This window comes from Falco naumanni, chromosome 15, assembly GCF_017639655.2.
Source record: "Falco naumanni isolate bFalNau1 chromosome 15, bFalNau1.pat, whole genome shotgun sequence".
In the NCBI taxonomy this organism is placed as follows: domain Eukaryota; kingdom Metazoa; phylum Chordata; class Aves; order Falconiformes; family Falconidae; genus Falco; species Falco naumanni.
Window position 1 is genome coordinate 19,350,549 of NC_054068.1, and position 22,999 is coordinate 19,373,547.

The window sequence follows — 22,999 nt, forward strand, 5'->3', positions numbered from 1 at the left end:
TATTGAACTAACAGGAGCTCCAGAACTCTGCATAACCAAAATCTTTAGATGAAAATTTCTAACACCTTTACTGGGACAATGAAATGCCGTGCTTTTCTCTAGCTTGAAATACCTGATGCGGGTGGGTTTGGGTGTCATTGTCTACAACACTCTGAGCTTTCCAGATCGCAACTCCCTGTAAGAGGCGAAGGATGTTGTTTTCTGTCCCAGCTCGGAAAGAGTTCATGTTGCCTTCCCACAACAATTCAAGCCATACAGTCACAATAACATTTGCAGAGAGTGTGAGAGCTGATACTTTGACATTAACATATTTGGAAAGCTCCTGGAGGAAAAAGTGGATTGAAGTATTTTTATGTTGCTACATCTTTAAAATTTATTATTTTCTCCACAGATACTCTTAGTAAAATGCATAAGTATTATTGTGGCTGAAGTTCCTCCCATGTATGTATTTTCTGCCTTCTAGAGGCACAAGTATACCACAGTCAGTTACGCAGTCAAAGAAAATCTATACCATCTCTTTCTGTGCTTTTCACTTCTTAATCTTCCTAATTGTGACTATATTCTACAGTATTCAACACCTATAGAAATGATAATAAGTATATACCAAAATGATTACACCACACGAGACACCTTTTTATCAAAAAACTGATTTGAATCTCCATTTTTTCCTTGTTCTTAGCAGTTTTAATTAAGACTGGGAATTGAGACATGGGCAAGGTTAAGTGAGTTTTCTAAGCTCACACAAAGTATCTTTGTTAGAGTTCAGAGTATAACCCAGTTGTCTCAAGGCACATTTCAAAACCTGAAACTATCTTTCTTGCCTCTTTATGACTGATATAATCCTTTACAGACTGCTTTCTATACAACGTATTTTTAAAAAACTTTGTTTTCTTCCATTATTATTATCTCAAATCAGCTACACTCCACTTCGTTTCATACAGTAAATCAACCTGATGTCAATGTCTCATAAGGCAACACAGCAGCAACCAAATAATAAACCAAAATAAAATAAGCCAGATGGCAAAGGGCATGTTATGAAGAGCACATTTTGATTATTGATTGGGGCAGAAAGACATACAAATGGCTCAAAATGCATCTTTGTTACTTGCAAAACGTTGTCACTCCTAGAAAGAAAAGAAACCCACTTTGACGTCTCTCTCAGCAGAGTTGCAGATAATTTTGAATAGAAGGACTTTGAAAGGTGTTTCTTTTCTTTAGAAGCCAGTAAAATAAAACCTGTGATGTTACTATTTGAACCCAGTATAGTCACTTCTGAATACCTTTCAAATTAATTATGCAGCTCAACATGGATAGACAATCACACAGGCTCAGTGCCCTGAATGAGGCCACACAGCAGATTAAGGCAGGACTGGAACCTGAGGCCTTCTCAGCTGTACTCAACCACCCTTCTGAAAAGATTTTATTACAGGTTTTTTGTCCTTCAAGCACTGCCTCAAATTATTCCCCTTCTAGAAATGATGGTAGTTGATGTTCTCCATGTAACCTGTGCAGCACTGTATTTCAGAGTTAACAGAATATCTCTGTCCACCATTACAGAAGCATCGACTGACGTCGAACCTGGACCAGGGCCAGGCCCACGTCCAACCCTTGGACCGGTCACTCCAGAGCTCTGCAAGCATGACATTGTGTTTGATGGAGTCGCACAAATTAGAGGAGAAACGTTTTTCTTCAAAGATAGGTAAGTGAGATAAATTGCTTACCAATGGGGCCTCAAGTGGAGGAATCTGTCAGACCTGTTCATCAAAATCATGATATTTATTATCTGGCACAATCTCTGCCCTTTCTTTTGTGTGTTCAGAGACAGCAAAGTTTCTTAATGAAATCCTAAGGGAAAGAGATGGCAAATTCTGGATTTATGGTTAAATAATATGGCTTTCTTTGCCACAAGGGTACACTGCTGGCTTGTGGTCAACTCGGTTTCCACCAGGACCCCCTAGGTCCTTTTTCACAAAGCTGCTTCCCAGCCTGTTGGCCCCCAGTATGCCCTGATGTTTGGGGTTGTTTCTTCCCAGGTGCATGACCTTCAACTGGTCCTTGCTGAACTGTGTGAGGTTCCTGCCATCCCGTTTCTCCAGGGGTCAAGGTCCCTCTGGATGGCACAGAAACCCTATGGTGTATCAACCACTCCTCCCAGTTCTGGGTTACCAGCAAACTTGCTGAGGGTGCACTCTGCCCCATCATCCAGATCATTACTGAAGATGTTAAACAGTCTTCTACCCAGTATTGATGCCTGGGGCACACTGCAAGTTACTGGCCTCCAGCCAGAATTCATACCGCTGACCACACCGTCTAGGCTCCGCCAGTCAGCCTATTTTCAGTCCACCTAACCATCTGCTGACCTCAGCCACACTTCAACTCTGTCTCTACCAGAATCTATTGCAGTCAAAAAGCTTTCTGACCTGCTCTGCCCTCATCTACCAAACAAGTAATTTCATCATACAAGGTTACCAGGTTGGTTGAGCACAACTTCCCATTCGGGAATCCATGCTGACTACTCCCAACAACCTTCATGTCCAAAAGATTGCCTGTAATTAAAGATAGGTGAGATGATTATGCCATAAATTCACCCTTTCCTAGAGCTATTCTCAAACTTCTCTGACAGTCTGGATTTTCAACTTCAGTTGTTATTTTAGGCAGTTTTGTGGCAGTTTTGAATTTATGGTTTCTGCCCCACACTGTGATTGCACATGCCAAGATGCTATGACGATGACTGAGCTGGTGGTAGTTCTAGCTAAAAATCAGGACAAGGAAATGCCACAAACCTCGCAACTGTTCTCATTATATTTTCCACCCAATTTTACAGATTGGAGACCAAAAATTCACCCTGGTGTCAGCCCTGCTGCCTTCTTTGCAGTTACATGAGGGTTGCTTAAAAGGGGAAAGTAGCTGGGAGACATCCAAACTTCTAAATGCATATGCAAACCAGATATGACCCCCAAAACCTGTAGAGATTTACCCATCTGTAATGTTAATCACAAAATTAGCAATGGAAGAGATGCATTAGTCAGTGTGTTGCTTGCCAAAGAAGGATTCATTCCCTATAAAATATTTCCGGATGCCTTTTGTAGCAAAATCTACAAGGATTGTAATTCAGAAATGGAAATCCCATCACTTTCAGTGGAGTAGAGCTCTGGAGGCACTGCCCTTCCTGATTGCATTTCATATGGTCTGCATTCTGGGGGAAAGCTTCAAATCCGATTGCAGGAAAAATACTGACCTCAACTTCTAAAAGCACTCCTCCAAAAAAGTAGTTTATACAAAACTAGAATAAATAAATAAATAAATAAATAAATAAAAGGCAATAATCTCAAATGCTTCTTCTGCCATGGAGACACTGTTTTAGCAAATCTTCAGTTTTAGCATAACTTCCATTATGATAGACCAGTCCAAAGAGGAACTTTGGATAAAGACACAATCATGGAAATCCATGAGCTGTCTTGTCTCTGAGAGGTTTAATCATCCAAAATCATGAAACAACAGCATTATGTGACTCATGGCTGCTGTAATAACACATCAAGGACACTGGTGATTGGGATAGGCTCCATGTGTGCAAGGCCTCCAAGGCAGAAGACACAAAAGAGATTTTTGATGCAAGAGCAGAGACATTCCTGATAAAATGAGGTGGCTGCACAGCTGCAGCTCCCACTGCCTTTTGCCAGGGCTTGTATTACCCAGCTGCTCAGCAATGAAGAGCATCTCCTAAGGAGTACAGGACTTGGCAGCACCATGGTGCGAGACACTAAAGCTCCTTTTTCCCTGCCATAAATCAATGCCCAGTTTTAAATCATTTATCCTCAGTTACCCTGAACATTCTCCCAAAGCCACTGAAGATCTGGGCCCACGCACATTCACTGCGTGTGCCTGAACAAAAAACTCCCTCCTATCATACAGAAACAGAAACCTGAAGCTGATGGAAGTATTACAACTCACCTGTTCACTGCTCCTTGCCAGTGTCAGCTGAAATTTAAAAGGAAGCATCAATCAATAAATAAGACCCCCCAGCAAAACAGCAATTTAGTAGTTATTTGCATTTCTGGTGGTGCAAAGTTAAGCCATCTCCTCCAGATTTAAATTTTCAGCTAGAAGACATGAAGGATTTATTACTATGCTGGAAAGTTTGACTCTACTCAACAGCCTTTTATAACAAAACCCAACAGACAATTGGGTAACTTTACAGGCTGTGGTATACAATAATTTCCTTCAGTGCATTTCCTTCTAGTTCCCATCGATGTGATAACCAGAATAATAGCGCTTTGGGTTTGAAGTTTGAATTAATCTTTATCACAGGCTTTGTGTTTTAGCAATGCAGAAATGGAATTTCAAACTTCTGGTTGTAAGAACATAATGTTCCCCATTTCTGTTACGGCTGATAGGGGCAAAAAGGGTTCATTCAATCTGTCTGTGGGGACACCTGTGATACGTTTTGTACTAGTCCTCTTGGCCCCATCAGCAGCAGGCTAAGATTTCCGTACAATCCAGCGATCCCTAATGGCAAGAAACAGCCACAGAATGGCCCCAATGTACCAACAGAGCAGCCTCACAGAAAGCCAGCACTGGACCCTTCCACCAGCACAGCTGGCCCCACCACCCTGCCCTAGCAAGTTTGCCAAAAGGGGTGCCCAGTCTTGCTAGCATAGTCATCAGAGAGCTAAAGTATTCATCTCAACTCAGTGCCTTCAAAAGGAAAAACATACTTCACCGCCGTAAAAAACCTTTCAAGTTCCACACTACCCACAGTATACAGATCCTCTTTTGCTCACTTGTGGGCCTTGGTTGTCAGCCAGACCTCCTGCTTGCTTCTCCTTTTGTAAACTGGTAATCACACAAGGCTTGATCCAACAAGGAACAATTTTAAATCCATTCCTAAAGCGTCAAAGCAATTCAGTATTCTAGATAATCCCAACAAAATATAAGTATTTTGCATTCAGATACAGTTGGTCAAAGAGCTATGCAAATACCAAAACAATCTGTTAAAACTGACTCATGCTTTATCTAACATGCAGCAAAAGCAGACAATTGTTGAATTGTTTTGCTCTGGAATGGCTTTGTCTGCCAGTCTTGCAGCTTTCCAAATCTCAGGCAAGCAGCATTATGAATCACTTTTGGAATTCAAAAAAACAAATGTCTATAATGTGTCGTGTGACTTCTATGATTCATGAAAATGACCATAGCATCCAACTGTCATATTACAGAGGCAAAAGGGGTAAATAGCAAAAAGGAGGTCAGATCAGACCAATTCTTTCAAAAAAGTATTTTTCTCTCCCTGCTCAAACCAAGGAAATAAAAGGGAATTACTGGAGGTGCTGTTGGCCAGAGAACAGTTGAGCTTTTCCACTGGGCACAGAATCCTCCAAGCAACAAGAGTGCCTGAGCACAGCATTTACACAAATGTTTTTGTTCTGAAAATGAACAAAAATTCAAACTTCTGAAGTTTACCAGGTATTACGAAGCACCCACTGGTTTGGTCCCTTTAGATAACTGCATGTAATAATGACAGTAATAATTATGATAATGATGATAATGACAATAACAATGGGAATCTTGATTATGTTAAAATATAATGTAAAATACTGACTGTAACAAACTATTAAATCTGCCTATAAACATAATATTAACATTCAACCTGAATGAGTTAAAACATTTTAACATGTTCAAAGTGAAATGAGAAGGCCAAAGAATTAATTTCACCATTTCCTCAATAAAATGAGTAGAAATAAAAATACCTCCTACCCGATTCAAAACCAAAAGAAATTCAGCTTTGACAAAGTTTCACTTGCCATGAAAAAACCTCACTATTTTAACAAGTCCCTTGAAACATGTGCTTTAATGAAAACCTAGTGTTCAGGTCTCTATTGGCTCTGAGAAGTTTGGAATTTGTACAGATAGTAATTATTAGTGCTGACTCAGCCATAAATCAGGTCCTAATTTGACTGACAGTTCTGTAACTTGGATTTTTGAAGGAGATACTTTTATGAATGCAGCGTTAGAAGGATTTGTTAGATGGATTTCCGTTTCATATCATATTGGATCCTGCTTTTCTGTCTAAAAAGAGAATGAAACAAATGGTATTACCTTTTACAGCATTTCGTATGTGTTTAAACACTGTCAAAAGCAAGAGTAGTTAGCTAAATCCTTATTTTGTGCCTCTTTTTTTAAATGAAAATTATGAGTTACGCTCAGAGGTATTTTTGTACATGTTAAAAGTAGACACATATTCAAAATGAGAGTAAGTTAAAATATTACTATCTTAATTATTAGTACCATGTCAGGTTAAATTCATGCATATTTTTAATTGAGACCCAAAAAAATGCACTCGCCAGTTACACTCTTCCTCATGAACACTATACATTACCATAAATCAGCATGTAGCAACTAATCATACTTGCAAATGCATTTCAAAAATTTTTATTTGTCCTAGCTAGCTCTGTTCACAGTCAAACTTCTGTTGAGAAAAATACAGCAATTTATTAAATTCTTTTAGGACTGCTCATCCAAATTTTAGGCAAAAGCAGAACTCAGTTTCAGATCCTGGGTTTCTCAAAGGTATAATTATTCTAGATAGGAATGGGTAGTGAATATTTATACTCTGCAAAAAATAAGATGCCAGGAGCACCTTGAGCTTCAGATACATAACAATGGTAAAAGCTGTCTGGCCTGAGTATTTAATAGCTATAGCTTGGTGCAATAGCAATTCCACCAGGCTGTTGATTTTTCATTTTATGACCATGGCGAAACTTTTGTTCTGCTGGCGAAAAAAGTTGTTCATTCTATGGAGGAGGAAATAGCAGTGCTGGTTTTAATACTAAAAGCCCTCAGCACAAAGCTGTGCCGTTTAAATATAATTACAGCTTTTTAAAGCTTAAATCAAATGATGATCCTGCTGATACATAAAATAGCCAATAAATTACCCTTTGCATTTCTCTAATGAACATTTTTAGTGCTAGCAGTTTCTTTTACAGCCAAGCTCACTTCCAAGTGGTTTGCTATACTGTTATTAAATTTGAACTTTTAGTCACTACAATAGTAATTGCAAGAGCAATTCATGGAATACAGATCTCTGCTTTTTTCTAACATTTATCCATCTGCTCCATACACAACAGCAGGAGAGTTCTAATAGTTTAAATGCCTTGTAAGTGAGTCTATTTGTATACGCAAAGCACAGAATAAATTTTGTGCTGATGCAAAAAGCAACAGGAAATCCCCAGCAATCAGTGCAAGTAATTTCACCTGCAGTCCAGCTTCCAGCTTATTGTGCAACTGTTTGAGCAAATGCTTCTAAATGAAAGTTTTGGCTTTTCAGTCACTGTAGGAAACCAGTTAAAAGTGTGTGTTGCAGCTAACGTGTGTGTGTGTGCGCATGTGTGCACATGCACGCTTATGTGGCCTTTGCCAGAAGTGATGAGAAACAGATGTGCTGGTGAATTAGTTCATTGTAAATCTTATACAATTTTCTGTTCTGCTCAGATTCATGTGGAGGACTGTAAACCCCCGAGGAAAACCCACAGGTCCTCTTCTTGTTGCCACATTCTGGCCTGATCTGCCAGAGAAAATTGATGCTGTCTATGAGGCCCCTCAGGATGAGAAGGCTGTATTTTTTTCAGGTATTGGTTTTAAGTTTTAAATTGTAATTAGCCGTTTGCATAAATGCTGCATTTGAGCTCAGTTTCCTCTGAGTTGTAACTGGGCCAGGGAATGGCCTGCCTAAGAGCCAGTACAGCCAGCAGGTATGGGTGACAGATCTCAAACATCCCACACTGAGGATTTTAGGGCAAAGGCTGAATCTGAAAGACTCCGAACAGCATTCAGCCTCCATTACAGCAAAGGGGAGCTGTAAGCACCTAGAAAGATGCACTCAACAATAAGCAGGACTAATCAAGAGTTATTATTATTAAAAAAAAACAACAACCAAAACCAAAACACCCCACCAAACAACAATTGTGGGAGCTCTGTTTCATCAGTCAATGCTCTGTTCTCCTTCTGTTTCCTCTAACTTTAAGCTCTTGTCTCTGTACATGTTGCTTGAGAAAATTAGATCCTCCCCCCCACCCTCAAGCCCTGCCCTGTCTCCTCCTTTTTTGCCAAAGACTGACTTCCACTCTGGCTTCCAAGCATCTTCCTTGGTGGCTCATCAGGCAGAGGACAGAGGCAGCCGTGCTAGCTGCCTCCATGGGAGAGGCGGGTAACAGGATGCGTTACTCTGCCCGTCATAAGTCGCACACATGGTTCGGCTGTACCAGCCAAATTAGCGGAGCTGGGAGGCTGTTTTCAACATGTAAAACTGAGCCAGCAAAAACTGGGCTCCAGTATCTACTAAAAACATGACTAAACATCTCCAATCATGTAAAAACCATATGGCCAATGCTGCTGTACATTTTCTGTACAGGAGGAAAAAAAGTAATGATAATCTATTCCACATGTCTCAAAGGCCATTTGCTTTAGTTTACATGGGGGGTGGGGAGCTTAAAAAAGTTTTATTTCAGGAGAGCTAAAACACTTTAAATACTGCATATACTATATATAATCCTATTACATCTAAGCCTCTATATAATCCCATTACATCTCAAATTCTCTCCCTCTCTTTATAATTTCAGGAAAATGTAACTAACCTGCTTTAAAATAAACAAACAAACAAACAAAACACAAAACCACAAAACCAAAAAGAACTTAAACACAGATCGATTTGGAAGTTACATGTAACCCGACTATCTTAAAACACTTACTCAGACCCACCCTTTGTTCCTGAACCAGGACACAGTAACTTCTCAGGACCTCAGATGCTACACTTTACACTTTTCCCATATTAATACTTTATTTACTTTCTTTCCCACTAGCAGAGATTCAAAGAAACCTCCTTTCATGAATGACTCCTTCCACGGCCTTCAGTGAATCCAGTGAGGGTATTTCCCAAGTAAATTATAATTCCATATAAATAACACAGAATACTAGTACATCTTCCACTAGTGCAGAGTGGAGGGTCATTAGAAAATGTCATATGACAAAAGACAACAGAAACAGGAATTTTGGGCAAAAAATTCCTGTTAATCACTCAATAAAATCACTCAACAAAACAAATGGAGCGTGAACATGAGCTTCTGAATTTGACCTTCAGGGGCCCATGCCTGGTTTCAGACCACCGTCATCATAAAAAAATTACCTGTATTAACTATAGGTTTTAATATAACTCCAACTGTACTAAGACAGTGTCTGCCTCAAAGACAAGGCAGCTAAGAAGGGAGGAAGCGAGAACACACTGAGGTGATGTCTTTTGCTGAGAGGCAAACACCACTTAAGAGGCAAAAGCAGAAACTGTAATCACGGCACACCTGCACTCTAATCTAGTGCATCACAGATGATAAAATATTAGAAAGACCAGTGGTACATTTAGTGCAATAAAATGTCACATAACAAAGTATAAAAGAATAAATATTCCTCTGTATCTAATTAATAAACAGTGTTTGTTTGCTTTGTTTTCTCCCCTACTTAGGAAACGAGTACTGGGTTTATTCAGCCAGTAACTTGGATAGGGGCTATCCAAAGAAACTCACCAATCTGGGACTACCCCCTGATGTGCAACGTGTTGATGCAGCTTTCAACTGGGGCAGAAACAAGAGGACCTACATTTTTGCTGGAGACAGATACTGGAAGTAAGATTAATTGAAGTGCTGGTGGTACGCTGTTAGCCAAGCTGTGTGTCTAGGGCTGAAGGCACGCTGAGGTTCAGGAGGTAGGAACCAAACACAGGTTCATCCTGTTAGAATTCAAACTGAGGGCTGCCAGGACAGCGCTGACAGCCGTGGTGAGTGAGGATGCTGAACCAGGGAGTATGGCTAGGAAAGCGCTTCAGCAGAGCAGCAGGAAACTAACACGTGTTTGAGAAAACAGCTTGCAATGGGAGAGGATATCTGGGAGTCCCTGTCAGGCTGCTCACCACTATCAACCCATCCCTCAGCCGCTATGTACCAGCAACTGCCCCACATCAGTCTCAGGCTCCTAAGAGGGGCAAGCTGTCTCTACTGTCAGCTCACAACTGCTGGCAGAAAACTCTGAAAGTAATTCCTTAAGAACGGGCTGATCTCCAATCGCTTGAAGCCAAAGGCTGATCAGATTGCCTTTTGAAATTCTTTCACTAAGCCATCAGGTTTGGAGGCGCTGGATGTAAAAGAAACAGCAGTGTGACTAGCAAAGCAAGCTGGGGATGACTGTAAATCCTTTCAGCAGCCGATGTACCAGTCACTAACACGTTTGCTCTGCTAATAGAGTTGGCACTGAGGAGATCTGAACAAACCACAAGAAGTGTATCTGTGTAGTACTTTGGGAAAAATCTTAGCTTCAATTCATTTTGACAGTCTCTACAATCCTTTTCATGTTTCCAGTACATGCTCAGAGAAGTTTTTGTTGCAAAGAGCATCACAAATGTGGTATTCCACAAATGCACATAACTCTATTTGCACTAAGGTTCCTGTTCAAAAGACTACATAAGAAGCAAAACATGATGCAAAGTAAGCAACCAAACTCAGGAGTCCTGCTACTACGCTCTATCCAAGAAAGCTATTGGACTCATAGATTAGGAAAGAATGTCCTTAAAATATCTCAAGGTCATTACTGTGGTGGAAATAAATATCCTACATTACATTTGATGAAGAGTCTACTAATTGTACTTAATAGAATTTCATTGTCATATCTGGCCGGAAGATCTGGCACAAAAGATCATCTTAAAAAGCAGAGGCACTTCAGTGCTTTGAGGAACTTTGTGATTTACCTCTGTGCTGCCTATCAGAATGGCATGACAACAAAAGAGTCACTAACGCCTGCTTTCACTGTCAGAGGTCTCTTCCAGGACCAGAACTTTACTTCAGGAATGCAGATATTACACAACAGGCTGAAAGTGGAACTGACAATTTAGAGGAACATTAAACATCACAAACACCCACCAGAAATCTAAAAGATTCTCCAAGCTTTAAGAATTCCTTCTGAGAGATGCTCTATATAAAATATCAAAGGAGGTCTCAGTATAATTGAGTCCATTTTATGTGAACATTAATTTCATGTTATGATCAAACTGGATGAGTGTCTTTATTATATCCTAATGGCTGTGGATTCCTGTAAGTAAATAAAATACCCTTTCGCAATTGCCACTTGATCATAACTTTCAATTATTTTGAGGACAGTACTCTTCCCCATTATCTAAAGGAAAAAAAAAAAACCAACTTAAAAGCTAAAGAATGTTATTCGTTTTTAATGTCATATTGTAGAGACCATCTTAAACATTTGCAAGTGGTTCTGACACAGCCATTTGCAATACTTTGGATTCCTACCAAAACCTACAGACTATGAGTTAGCAAAGCTGCTGGTCTCCTCTGATTAACTGTACTCCAGGCACTCCAAGTAACCCAGCACTCTAATCACAGACAGTATTTCTATCAAAGTACCTTATCAATAGCAGTCACTGCAGAATACATAATTTACTGTTTAGGAACCAAAATAAGCTCAAATGATTTCTATCTGTGTAAAGTAGAAAGCAAGCAGTTGACAAATATTTCAGAAAAAAATGCATCTCTGTTTAACACAGACATTACAAGCCTTAAGTATGTGGCTGTTTTATTTTATATAAGGACTCTGCCACACGGAATCAAAATAGTCACATACCATAGTTTTTCCTCTGCCATTATCACACTTACTTTAAATGGATTTTTTTTAAGTCTTCTCCTCTCCCTCCTTCCAGCCCCAAGCTATTTTAGCGTTATTATAACAAGATTGTTAAGCAAAGTGAAGTTTCGTGAGGGAGAAGACAAGCTGGCTCAGATTCCACAGTTAACGTTTTAAAGCTACCCAGCAAGGTACTAGATTTTCTTTAAATATCCAAGGAAAAAAAAATAGTAAGTAATTCAAATTAATCACTTAAATTGATTTTGACCACCCTACTGCTCATTTCTGCTGGTGTAACTTTGGATATAATCCAAGCAGTTCCATACAGCAAAAAAGGAAAGGTAACATGAGATACATACAGATACAGATAAATAGAAATCGAGAGCATAAATGCGTCCCTCCCTCCAATACTACTCAAAGGCAACCCCTCTGAAGTCTCCTGCTCCTGAAGAGGTGCTGAGGGCAACTGAGGCCTCACATGCATTGGAACCCTGGTTCAAACCATACCCCATGTCACTGCTCCTCAGTACATCTCTACTTTTCCTGCTCAGCACCGACTCCCACCTATGAATCAGAAAAATGAGGAAACCAGGCACAGTCTGTCTCCTTCCACCTTCACTTTCAAGGACCTTACACCCCTGGGACATTTATTCCTTATATACGGAAAGGGAGAACCTGAATTATTTGTTTGTGGGAGTGTAAAACTGGCTTTGCACAAATCTATCTTTGCGTTCTACAGTGGAAAGCACAGAGTAAATGAAACAACTGATCACCTGCCGATGTGACACAGGCCGATCCACTTGCTTCTGAAGGACACTGCAAACTAGATCCAGCTTCCACGGAGTCAGGCGGATTTACATCAGCTGCATTTTGCCTCTTTAAAGCATGGATTCTAAAAGCCATTGTGGTTTTGGGCTCTCTTCCCCTGCAAGGAAAAGCATATATTTTTAACTCGGTATTTTTCTGTTGATCATCACTGAGAGAGAGACTGTGTGAAAATAATAGGGGATTTTAATGAAATGTTAGGGAAAGTAATTAGTAATTTAATAGCAATCCATCAGTTACATGGATATTATTATACTACAAGCATATTTCAAATAACATTTAAAAAAGATCGCCATTTCACATTAAAATCTGCTATCTTCAGATGTTGGCTGCTGCCTGAAAAAAGTTACCTTTCCTTGAATTATGTCTGGAGTTTTAAAGCTACATTTCTGAAAAGGGTTTTGCTTAGAAATTGTATTTTCAATTCAGCAAGAACTGCATTTCCAAAAGGAAAGATGTAAAATTTCATAGGGTTTTAAAGAGCTGGGAACAAGTATAATGAAATAGACACACTTACAACCTCTGTTATTATATTTGTTTGACTGTTCTAGACAGTCACATTTGCTGAGGACTCACTGAAAAATAATGTTCAATTTCAACATTAAATACAGATTTGTAAAACAGGGATATAATTTTCTTCAGGTACAATGAAGAGAAGAAGAAAATGGAGCTTGCATCCCCTAAATTCATTGCTGACTCTTGGAACGGCGTTCCTGATAACCTTGATGCTGTCCTGGGTCTTGGTGACAGTGGTAAGCTGTAATTCTTATTTAAGTCACTCACGAGCTCTCTTATTTGTCTGCTGTGAATCTTAATTGGAGACTTTAATTTCTTGTGGTCCATGAGTAGGAGCCAAATTGAGCCAAATTCCCATTCAGCTTTGCAAACTACTGGTTCAAATAAACTTTCTTTGTCACTATTTTCCCATTAAGCAGCAGTTGATAAATAACCTACTAATTCACAGTCTAAACTTTTTAAAATGAAGCGTTTATGGAATATGACCTCTCCTGAATATTTTTGTCCAAGCAAATAATAATAATAGTAGTAGTTATGCTAATTTACCTTTACCATGAAGGTCATTTAATTTCAATGCGCTACTAGTCTTCATCATTTACTTCCTTATGTTGAACACTTTGCAAAACTTAACAAGGCAAGAAACAGCTTTTATTAGCATCTTCCCCCTTTTCTTCCCTGCATTTTATTTTTTTTAAAAAAAGAGTTATATACTGTCTTAAGTGCCTTAAAGCATCTTATTGCTTCCCCTTGCTATGTTGTACAGATCTAGAAACCTGCTATACAAGTGTCAGATGAGACATGGAGGGAAGTAATCTATGATGCAGTCACTTTTATGTCAAGATGTCCCTGAGGCTCACATCTGAGTTCATGTTGGTTTTCCAACATGGAAAACCCTGGGCATGGGGGAAAATAGCTCTTTGGAGAATTCTCTTTCTAGTTTAGTTTGAGACAGAGACTAAATGACTCCTGCCACCCAATGCCTGATGCACAGTAAATGTTAACACCAGGAGGCTTGACCAGGCCAGTCCCTATGGCTTGGAAATTTCCCAACTTCTTGACCGCTCCACAGGTACCAGCATGCAGTCACAGCACCATTTCAGCATCATCCTGCTCTAGCACAGCCAGAACTTGGCTATGATAATCTCCTAGGTCACAGTAATCTCCTACCAACTGCAGCTGAGATCCTGGCCCGTGGTTTGAGGTGGCCTCATATTTCACACAGATATGCAAAATGTCTGGAAGCACTGCCGATATCACATGAGTCTCGACTCTGTTACATTTTCAACATCTATTTTGCCAGCAAACATCTCTTCCCAGAAAATTCTGGCTCACAACATGGTAACCTGACTTCAGGCTCCACTTAACAAGACCTCTCTTGTCCAGGGTGGAATTTTTATGTATTTTTAAAATAAATCTTTTTTTATTGTGTGTAAATACTTGGAGAAATAATTCTTCCAGTTCATTAAGCTTTATAAAATCAGACAAAAAAGCTTTGATCAAGAATTACGTGCTCCATAAGCTAAGTGTGCCTTTTTTATTTACCTTCACAGGATACACCTACTTTTTCAAAGATCAGTACTATCTACAACTGGAAGACAAGAGTTTGAAGATTGTTAAAATTGGCAAGATAAATTCTGACTGGTTGGGTTGCTGAACTGTATAAGATATTAATAACCAAATATTTACTTTTTTGTTATATGCCTTATCTGTAATTAGAAATAGATCTGAATGCTAATTACTGGACCAGTCTGGTACTGGCACCGAAACCTTAAGTACCAGTACTGTACACATCAGATAATTTAAGAGTGTTTGCCTCCTCAGTATACAAAAGATGTTTACGTATATATTCTGGTACAATTTTTCCGTTTTCATGCTAGTCATAGTAGTGCTAGTAACAGAGCATCCATCATTCTTTATTCCCTCGGTGCTTAAACAAAGCATTGAAACCATTGGAGACTGGATCGTGCCCCTGTGTTATACACATCCCAAAAAGGCTCAAATGAGATGTACCAGCAGTGCACTTTGAATTTATTTTTTTTTTTAAATACAACTCTGTTATAAATAGATGGTTTGCCTTGATGTTTTTCACCCTCTTGCGAGTTTGATCATTACTTCCATTTATTTACATAATAATACAGAAAGACTGTCAAAGGCACAGGTTGCCTCAGGATTTGATTTGTGTTGATGCATGATGGAATCATGGCAAGAAACTGTTAAAGTATTGTTTTAAAGTACTTTTTATTTTAATACCTTAGTTAAATTTAGCAATTTGCTTCATGCACTTTGTTACTACTATATAACTTGTTTATATGGACGGAATGACTCCGATTTTTGAAGTCAATGCGTTATACATAAAAGTCAAGTATTATTGTTTAACTTGGTTTATTTTCCTGTTCTTCATAATATTGGAGTCTTGTTCGGTTTGGTTTTTTGCTTATGCATTGGGCAACAGAAAATGTTCTTTTCACAATCTGATGGAATGTTTCTCATTAAAAAAATAAAACAGGAAAGGATGTCCCACACATGAAGTGCCAACGATACAAATAAAATTAAATTACACTGTCAACACGTCTCATGGCCAGGCTTCCTTGCATTATTTGAAATTAGAAATTCAGTAGCATGTTACAGTGAAATACCTGTCAAAGGAAAGTCAACATTACCCCAGTATGTAACTGCATACAGGACTTATTTAGAAACCTAGGTTATTTTCTCCATTCTAAGATGTAACTGCAGCAATTTACATTAAAGAGGTTGTATGGTCCCACAACTCCACGAAGCCTGCTGCCTTCTCAGAACAGTTTACATGTCTGTCTATTGTCCATGCTCTTTCTGCTTATCAGCAAGCTACCTCATCACAACCCAGACAGGAAGAGTCAGCATAGACACAGCACTAAACACATCCTATGGGGAATGTAAGCTTGAGAAAGAGAGATGTAGAAACCTTACTCCTGCCTATGAGCTCAGACACCATTTGGTCAAGGATCTTACCCAGCTCCATGCACGTGAACTGCTTTGTGAGACTCTATGGACCGCTCTCTGCGTGAGACTGATGCGAATGGTCAACCCAGATCTTTCCCAACACATCTCTCACATTGAGTCCATGATTCATAGAACTGGCTAGTAACCAACCAATACCTGAGCCAGTGATCAACTGGTTTCTTCTCCTGTCCTCTACAATTTCATGTTTACAGCCAGTGCTTTCCTGTTCTAAGCAGAGTTTTTCATATAGTGTTCTGAAAAGATACTGCTTCTGAAGTGGCTGCATTTGCCGTACCATCTTTCCATTGCACACTATCCAGATATAACTCCCACTTTGGGAAGCTGTTGCTTAGTACAGACAATTCTCAACTGAATGAACCAGTACTATTTTCACCTATGCCAAAAGAAGACTTATCTCCTTCTCTTCATCCTCATTCTCTTCAGAAATCATTGATTTCCTTCCCAATTAGTCCTGCGCCAGAGTCAACAAAATAAGGCACAAAACAAAGTAGTTGTAATTGCAAAATGTTAGTGTGGCAGTTTTTACAGACACCTGGCAACTTTTTCAGGATTGCAGGATCTATTGAGCCATTGCAGGGATGTATGATTTGTCCTGACCATAAATATCTCCCTATACTAGTGCTGGAACTACTCCAACAGCTTTAATCACTGCCAGGAGTTCCTTTTGAGTGTTCCAATAGTTTCTACCTAGGGAATTCAAGCTCTGTTTCAAGCATCCTCAATAACCATCCCCTCAAGATTTTTATGTTCTTGTGTCAAAACTGCCCCGAACTGCATGCTCTAGCATCTGTATTTAATATGGAAGCATTCTGACACATAGATATACTAGAGGAACCTTTGCAATAGGCCCTTTCAGCTCTGAACTTGCTAAATCACATTTCTATTGATGACTAAAATAGTTTCCTTTTAATCTACAACTTATGTATATATTTTGCAACACTGGCAAATCTACCAGCTTAACTTTTGTAATAATAAGACCATAATCCTACAAAACTCTGCACATCTGGTGGGTTTAAGGAGTTCTGCTCAGCTTCTTGTTTTATTCTTGCCTGCGTGAATCCATTCTCCAATGACTACATCACTGGCAGAAACCCAGAAATACATTTTCTATCCTTAAACCAACTCACACTTCTTTGGGTACAGTTTCAGACTGGCAACCTTAAGCTTATCTCAGGTCATTTGTAAACACATCTGTTTCTGCTCATGGACTGTAACATTGACCACATTATCACCTACATATATCAGACTAGCTGGGGGAGTATACTGACCCTTCTCGTTAACCTTTCACATTTGACCTGTGAAATACCACAGTCACAAAATGTATCCTGAAAAGGACTAAATTGGATCTATTTCTACTTGCTGGTAACCACTTTTAAAACCTCACTGTCGGAACCCAGAAACAAAAAAAAACCCAGGATTTCATCTAGTCATGATAATTGAGAAGAAATTTTAAAACTACTTTAATGCATTTTCTGAAGTCAGGGACGCTTTTCTTTTTTCCATGGCCAAAACTCAAGAAAACGTACATTTCCTCCATGATTTTGTGCCTCTTCCTTCCTGTTTGTAATGACTTAACCATGAATTGGAACGCCCTTGCCTGAGCAGCACTGCAGCTCTGCCTGTACCTGGCCATGTCCCATGCTGATCAAGCCCACTGACGTTTCTCTGTTTGGCTTTGGACCTGCCCCAACACTATGGACTCTTCTGGTGATCTCTGGTCTCTTGGCTAAATAGGATTATCCTCCCAGGTCTACTCTTTTCATGCCTTGTGGGCACTGCGAGACTGTGCCCTTGCCAGCGAGGCCACTGCCCTTGCCTTTCCTGCCCTCAGCATCTTTCTCCCAAGACATTTTCAGAACTGAATCAAGATTTTTACTACCTTCTTTACAGAGGGAGAAAGAGGCCAAAAGTGTGTTTCTCTCAAAGCCACACAAAACCCAGCACAAAACTCTATCAAACTTGTACCTAACTTGTTCTGTTTCTACAGTTCTATTAAACTGAAGCCAGGTTCACGGAGAACTTTTTGGTGTGTGGGTCGAGCCGCACACATGCTGCACAGGGGCTTGTTGCAACACGGATACAGCTCAGACACTCTTGCTCCTTGAGCTGGAGGAAATTTTCTGTCAGTTGTGAGCAGGACGGGCTGTAGGCACTCAGGGGGACAGTTCCAACTCAATAGAGTAAAGGGCAGTGGTTTAGCAACCGCTCTGTCACAATACATAGGAGGCAGCCAAGGCTATAATGGAATGCCATAGTTTAAACACTTAATAGATACAGCAGCCTGAGCTGTGAATCATGCTTAACACTTTGTGTCTCACTAACACTCTGTATCTGTTAAAAATACATTTTCTTCCTGCTATTCTGGCATGATTTTATAAAGCAGCAGTTAGCCATAAATTTAAGCAATTGACTGTAACTGTGCTGTTCCTTAAATCAGGAGAAAGTAGGTCTTTGGGGCCCATTTTGGACAAATTATGTCTATTTACAAACACAGACATGCATGGTTTTAGCAGCAAAGATTAGGTGAATGAACGTTCTTCTGCTTTTGGAGGAGAGGAAGCCAACAAACGAGCAGACATTGGGCTCTGTGGGATCACCGCAAATGTGGAGATTTATACCTGCAAGGGCAAACAGGCTTGTTTCAGACCGGTTATGTAAAACGCTTGTAAGGTTTATTATGTAAAGCTTGTAAGTATTAAGGTATTTCAACGTAGGGAACTGCAGTAAAGAGAAAAACATAAAACTGGAACACTCTGAAACAACACTACAACCAACAACTCGGAGACTCTGTCAGAGAAACAGCACAGTCAGGCAGAACTGGAGCAGTCTCAGAAGCTGCCAGCAAGGTTTCTGCATACCAAGCGGAGTCAGAATCACATGCTATTACTTGAAACACGTCTCCTTCTGGCACTGCCTTTTAAAACAGAAGTGAGAGGAAAATGGCATCTGAAGGTAAATTGTTTGGTTCTGAGATTTGCACTTGCACACAAACAGCCACGATTTCATTCACAACTAGCCAGGAAGGTGGGTATGGGGCTTCCCCCCACCCCAACTGCAACAGCAAGTCTTTACCTGCAGAAATAAATGGGCACAAATTTTTCAGGTGTATGATATTCAATATAAACAAGACAATTCAACAACATTCATTCATTCTCATCATTGCATTCGATTTTTTTAATAAGATCTCCAATTAATCTTTTCTTAATTGAGACAAATATTAAAAAAGCCTGTTTCTATCTCAGAACTCTTTAATCTAATGAAAAAAAAGATACAGCATGAACCATTGCCTACAAAACAACGGAATCTGCAAAAATGCACACTTTATCAGTGGTAAAAACAACAGACCTGTGTGCCAGACTACCAAAAAAAAGTGAGAGGCAGTCTTTTTTGTTCTTTCTTAATGTCTTCCAATCAAGACTCCCTGCCTTTCTGGAGAGTATCCTTCACTCTAAACATATTTTATCTGGTGTTAATACAGCATATTTGGGAAAAAACATCCTGGCCTGGACCAAGTGGGGATTGGATTAAGTGAACCAATGGCCTCTTCCAGCCTTGAACGACCTTAGGCTTTGAAATTAAGTTATATAATTTCAATAAGTACATACAATAGCTTTTTAAAATGGTGTATTAAATACATGCCTGCATGTATACACACATATACACACACAAAGAAATAGCTCATGGTTATATTACAGTATCTTATTTAACAGTAAGGATTTAATATGAATGTTAGAATAGAAAGTTTCAGTTTGAAGGGACCTGCAACGATCATTCAGTCCAATTGGCTGAATGCTAATTGACCTTAACCTGCTTAGCATGTTGCACCAGTTTTTTCCCTTCTCCATAAAATACACCATATTCTGAGCAAAGGAGAATATGGTGAGATAAAAGTACAATTATTCAGTTTGCACAGATGTTCTTCCTTGGTAGCACTAGTGGAGATAAGTCAGGTATTTCAAAATAATGAGTTTATTGGTTTTATTGCTCAAACAATAGGTAATTTCTTCATAGCTGCAATAGCTGAATGAGTGACCAGGTCAGAGCAGGTTCCACCAACACTGCCACGTTGCTCAGCCTAACCAGCGCTCGGAGGGCTGCAAACACACTGCCTGCCAATATAACCTCTGTGTCATTCTTCCACCTCTTCTTGTAAATCTCCAGGCTCCTCGTATACTTCTACATTTCCGCTTCAGCCAGCTTCACCATGCACACGCTCAGACCCTACCAGACAACCAACAAGCACTCTGAAAAAGGGAGATAAGAATAAAAGGCCTCACGTCACTACAGGTCTGCATTTCCCTGGGTAACTCTGCTGCAGACTACAGGGTGACAAAACAGAAAACTGTTGAGCTTTCAGCTGTCTGTTACTGCTCAGCGCTGTCCTCTGGGACTTCTCAGAACTACTCCAGAGTGACTAACTCGCTTCGCTGTTAAGAATTTGCTAGCGTTGCCAAAATAAACTGAAATTCTAAGAGGATAATTTTTTTTCAATTTAGATTAGCCTGGAGCTTTGCAGTGTGTCCCTGGAGTTATTTGGAGGTGGCCTCCCCTTCCTAAAAGACAGGAATTCACAATATTAAGCTATCCAAGTGGGCTTGTTTTTTGTGTCTCTAACCACTGCTTTAACCTTGGACTGCTACATAGCTTTATTCTGTCTTCCCTAGGACTATTACAGCAGCCCTCCTACTGCTGCCAGGAGGGCTGAAGCTAGAAAGCAGCTTTGCATTCTGCAGCTGGGTGCCAGGCACTGATGCAGACCCAGCACCTCCCCACCACACAAAGTTTCTAATCCCCGCTAACCAAGAAATTAGGAAACTCGGCCACAGGTCTCCCATCCAGCCTCACATGATACAGATAGTTAAGCCGTGGAGACTTTATTTCTTCTGTGGTTGCACTTCACAATAGACAATTCTGGCCACTGCCCCTCTCCAGTGCTCTCCTTCTCCAGCCCCTTCATTTGACTTACGCAAAACCCCACCGCAGCAGAGCTCACTGCTACAGGATGGCAGCTGACCATCGCGTTAGGCAAACCAAGGTGAAGCAATTTGCCAAGAGGCAAGACTTTCCCTCTGTGGTCAACGCACTAACTGTTGAACATAGTCCTCTAAAGAGAGACAGTGATTTCTCACTATTTGATGACTTGCCAAGGCTCATTTAACTCCTGTATTTTCATGCTTTCCTTTTCCATTAAGAAACATGTACTTTTCAAGGCCACTGACAATTCTCTTCTTCAACAGCTCAAAAGTAGGAAGTAGGAGAGCCTACCCTGAAAAGTCTTCTGTTTTTTCCCATGTGGTCAAAGAGGCTTCTATTTACGTCCTATTAAAATCCTCATTTGTAGGGCTTTCTAGGAGCCTTCTCCTTGAGTAATGCCTTTCATCCATTCTTACATTAGACGCTTTCCTCTGTAGCACTGCGTACTGCATGGAACTGTCTCGGTCCTCAGTCTCTTGTCTCACATCACTGATTACGTGTGTACAACTATGGCTTGATTCTATGCTCAAATAGGTAAATTTCAGTTCCTCTCACTTTTATGCAGTGCTTTGGAACCTGGGAACATCAGGAAGCTAAAAGGCAGTAAGTTTCCAACCCAAAAGGTAGGGCACCTGCCTAAGGGATCTTCAGCTTTCAGGTTTTGTTTTGGCTTTTGTTTCAAGCAAGCCCTTTGAGAAAGTGCAAAATATATCAAAGCATTCAGGCCCTTTACAGATTTTGTTTTGGTTTCACTCCGCTTTTATCACCTCTTTACTCTTTTGTTCTTCCAGCCTTGTTTCTTATATAAACAACTAGACACTGGGACAAAAAAAGAAACTGGCAGGGAGGAGTGGCCATTACCTGTAAATCATCAGCTCAAACCTACTCTAGGAAACAAGACCATGTCACCTTCAAATACTTTTGTCTGCATTCACTCTTTATTTCTGCATGCAAATTCTGTACTATGGGCAGAAAAATTGGAAAATATCAGACAGCAGTTGTAAGCAGATTCTGTACTTGATTTACTGTATTTTTTTAGTGGAACCATGATCTAAAATAGAGCTTTTCCATTTAAATCTCAGCATCCCCTTGGCTGTTAATGCACCTGCAACAGACTCTTCACGTCTCCTTTTGATTTCAAGTTCAGAATAAGTGAGTTTCATCTATATGTATTCAAGCCAGGGAGGCCATATAAGAATTTCAATGCCAATTATTTCATTATGTATTAATCCTAATAAATATATGTAGATATTTATGTACATTTGCATAAAATACTGTACACCTGCACCAAGTAGAAGTTCACAGTTGAGAGTGGACATTTGGTATACAGTGCATGGCACACTGACAGCAAGACATGTCCTGATGTCAAAGGTCCTAATGTCTAAAACAAACAAGACAAAAACATGTGGCAGAAACAGGGGAAATGAGGTAGAATAGGCTGAGATATTTACTCTATCTAGATCTCACAGAAAATCTATTACAGGTATAGGAAATCAATAGGACATCAGGATTTAGGTCATACTTTCTAAAATATTTAGGAGCCAAAAAACTGCACATGTGCCTAAACTAGACTGAGGTAATGACCTCCTGCTTAGCCCCATTAAGCACTTTTAAGAAGGCCCAGCAGGTGTCCATCCACATCATTTGGCCATGTTGTTGTTGGCAAGTTTTATACATAATCATACACATGGAGGCTGCATTAATCTGAAGACTTCAAAACATGGTTACTTTACATCCTTTTAGAAACTATTTACTTTCAAGGTAAACTGATGCTTGTCATAATAGCATTATGCTCTCAGCAAATACTCTTCACTTTGTCTACTATAAACACAGGCCATCTTGCCTTGTGGCAAACATGCTTTTCTGAAAGATAACCAAGCATTTAATCAAAAAAAAAAAAAATCGTTACAAAGTAGTCATATGAAAACTGCAAAAAAATAAATTTGTTAAAGAAGTGACAAATCCAGAGCTTCACATTTCCTATTCAGGATCTGAATCTGTATTCCTTCTCCACACA

General features: G+C 39.7%; 1 protein-coding gene and 1 long non-coding RNA gene across 2 annotated transcripts in view; one reads left to right on the forward strand and one right to left on the reverse strand.

The window, feature by feature from the left end:
- Positions 1–15,574, forward strand: part of MMP2 (matrix metallopeptidase 2) — a 35,752-nt gene extending 20,178 nt beyond the window's left edge. Inside the window, exons 9-13 of the mRNA XM_040615768.1 lie at positions 1,558–1,699; positions 7,486–7,622; positions 9,506–9,665; positions 13,135–13,244; positions 14,559–15,574. Of these exons, the coding sequence (XP_040471702.1) occupies positions 1,558–1,699; positions 7,486–7,622; positions 9,506–9,665; positions 13,135–13,244; positions 14,559–14,662 (653 nt within the window). The 3' untranslated portion in view covers positions 14,663–15,574. The remainder of the gene's footprint in view (positions 1–1,557; positions 1,700–7,485; positions 7,623–9,505; positions 9,666–13,134; positions 13,245–14,558) is intronic.
- The window catches only part of LOC121098122, a 426,198-nt gene that overhangs the window by 208,432 nt on the left and 194,767 nt on the right, over positions 1–22,999 (reverse strand). The window contains exon 4 of the long non-coding RNA XR_005831177.1: positions 12,441–12,592. This is a non-coding gene — a long non-coding RNA (uncharacterized LOC121098122). The remainder of the gene's footprint in view (positions 1–12,440; positions 12,593–22,999) is intronic.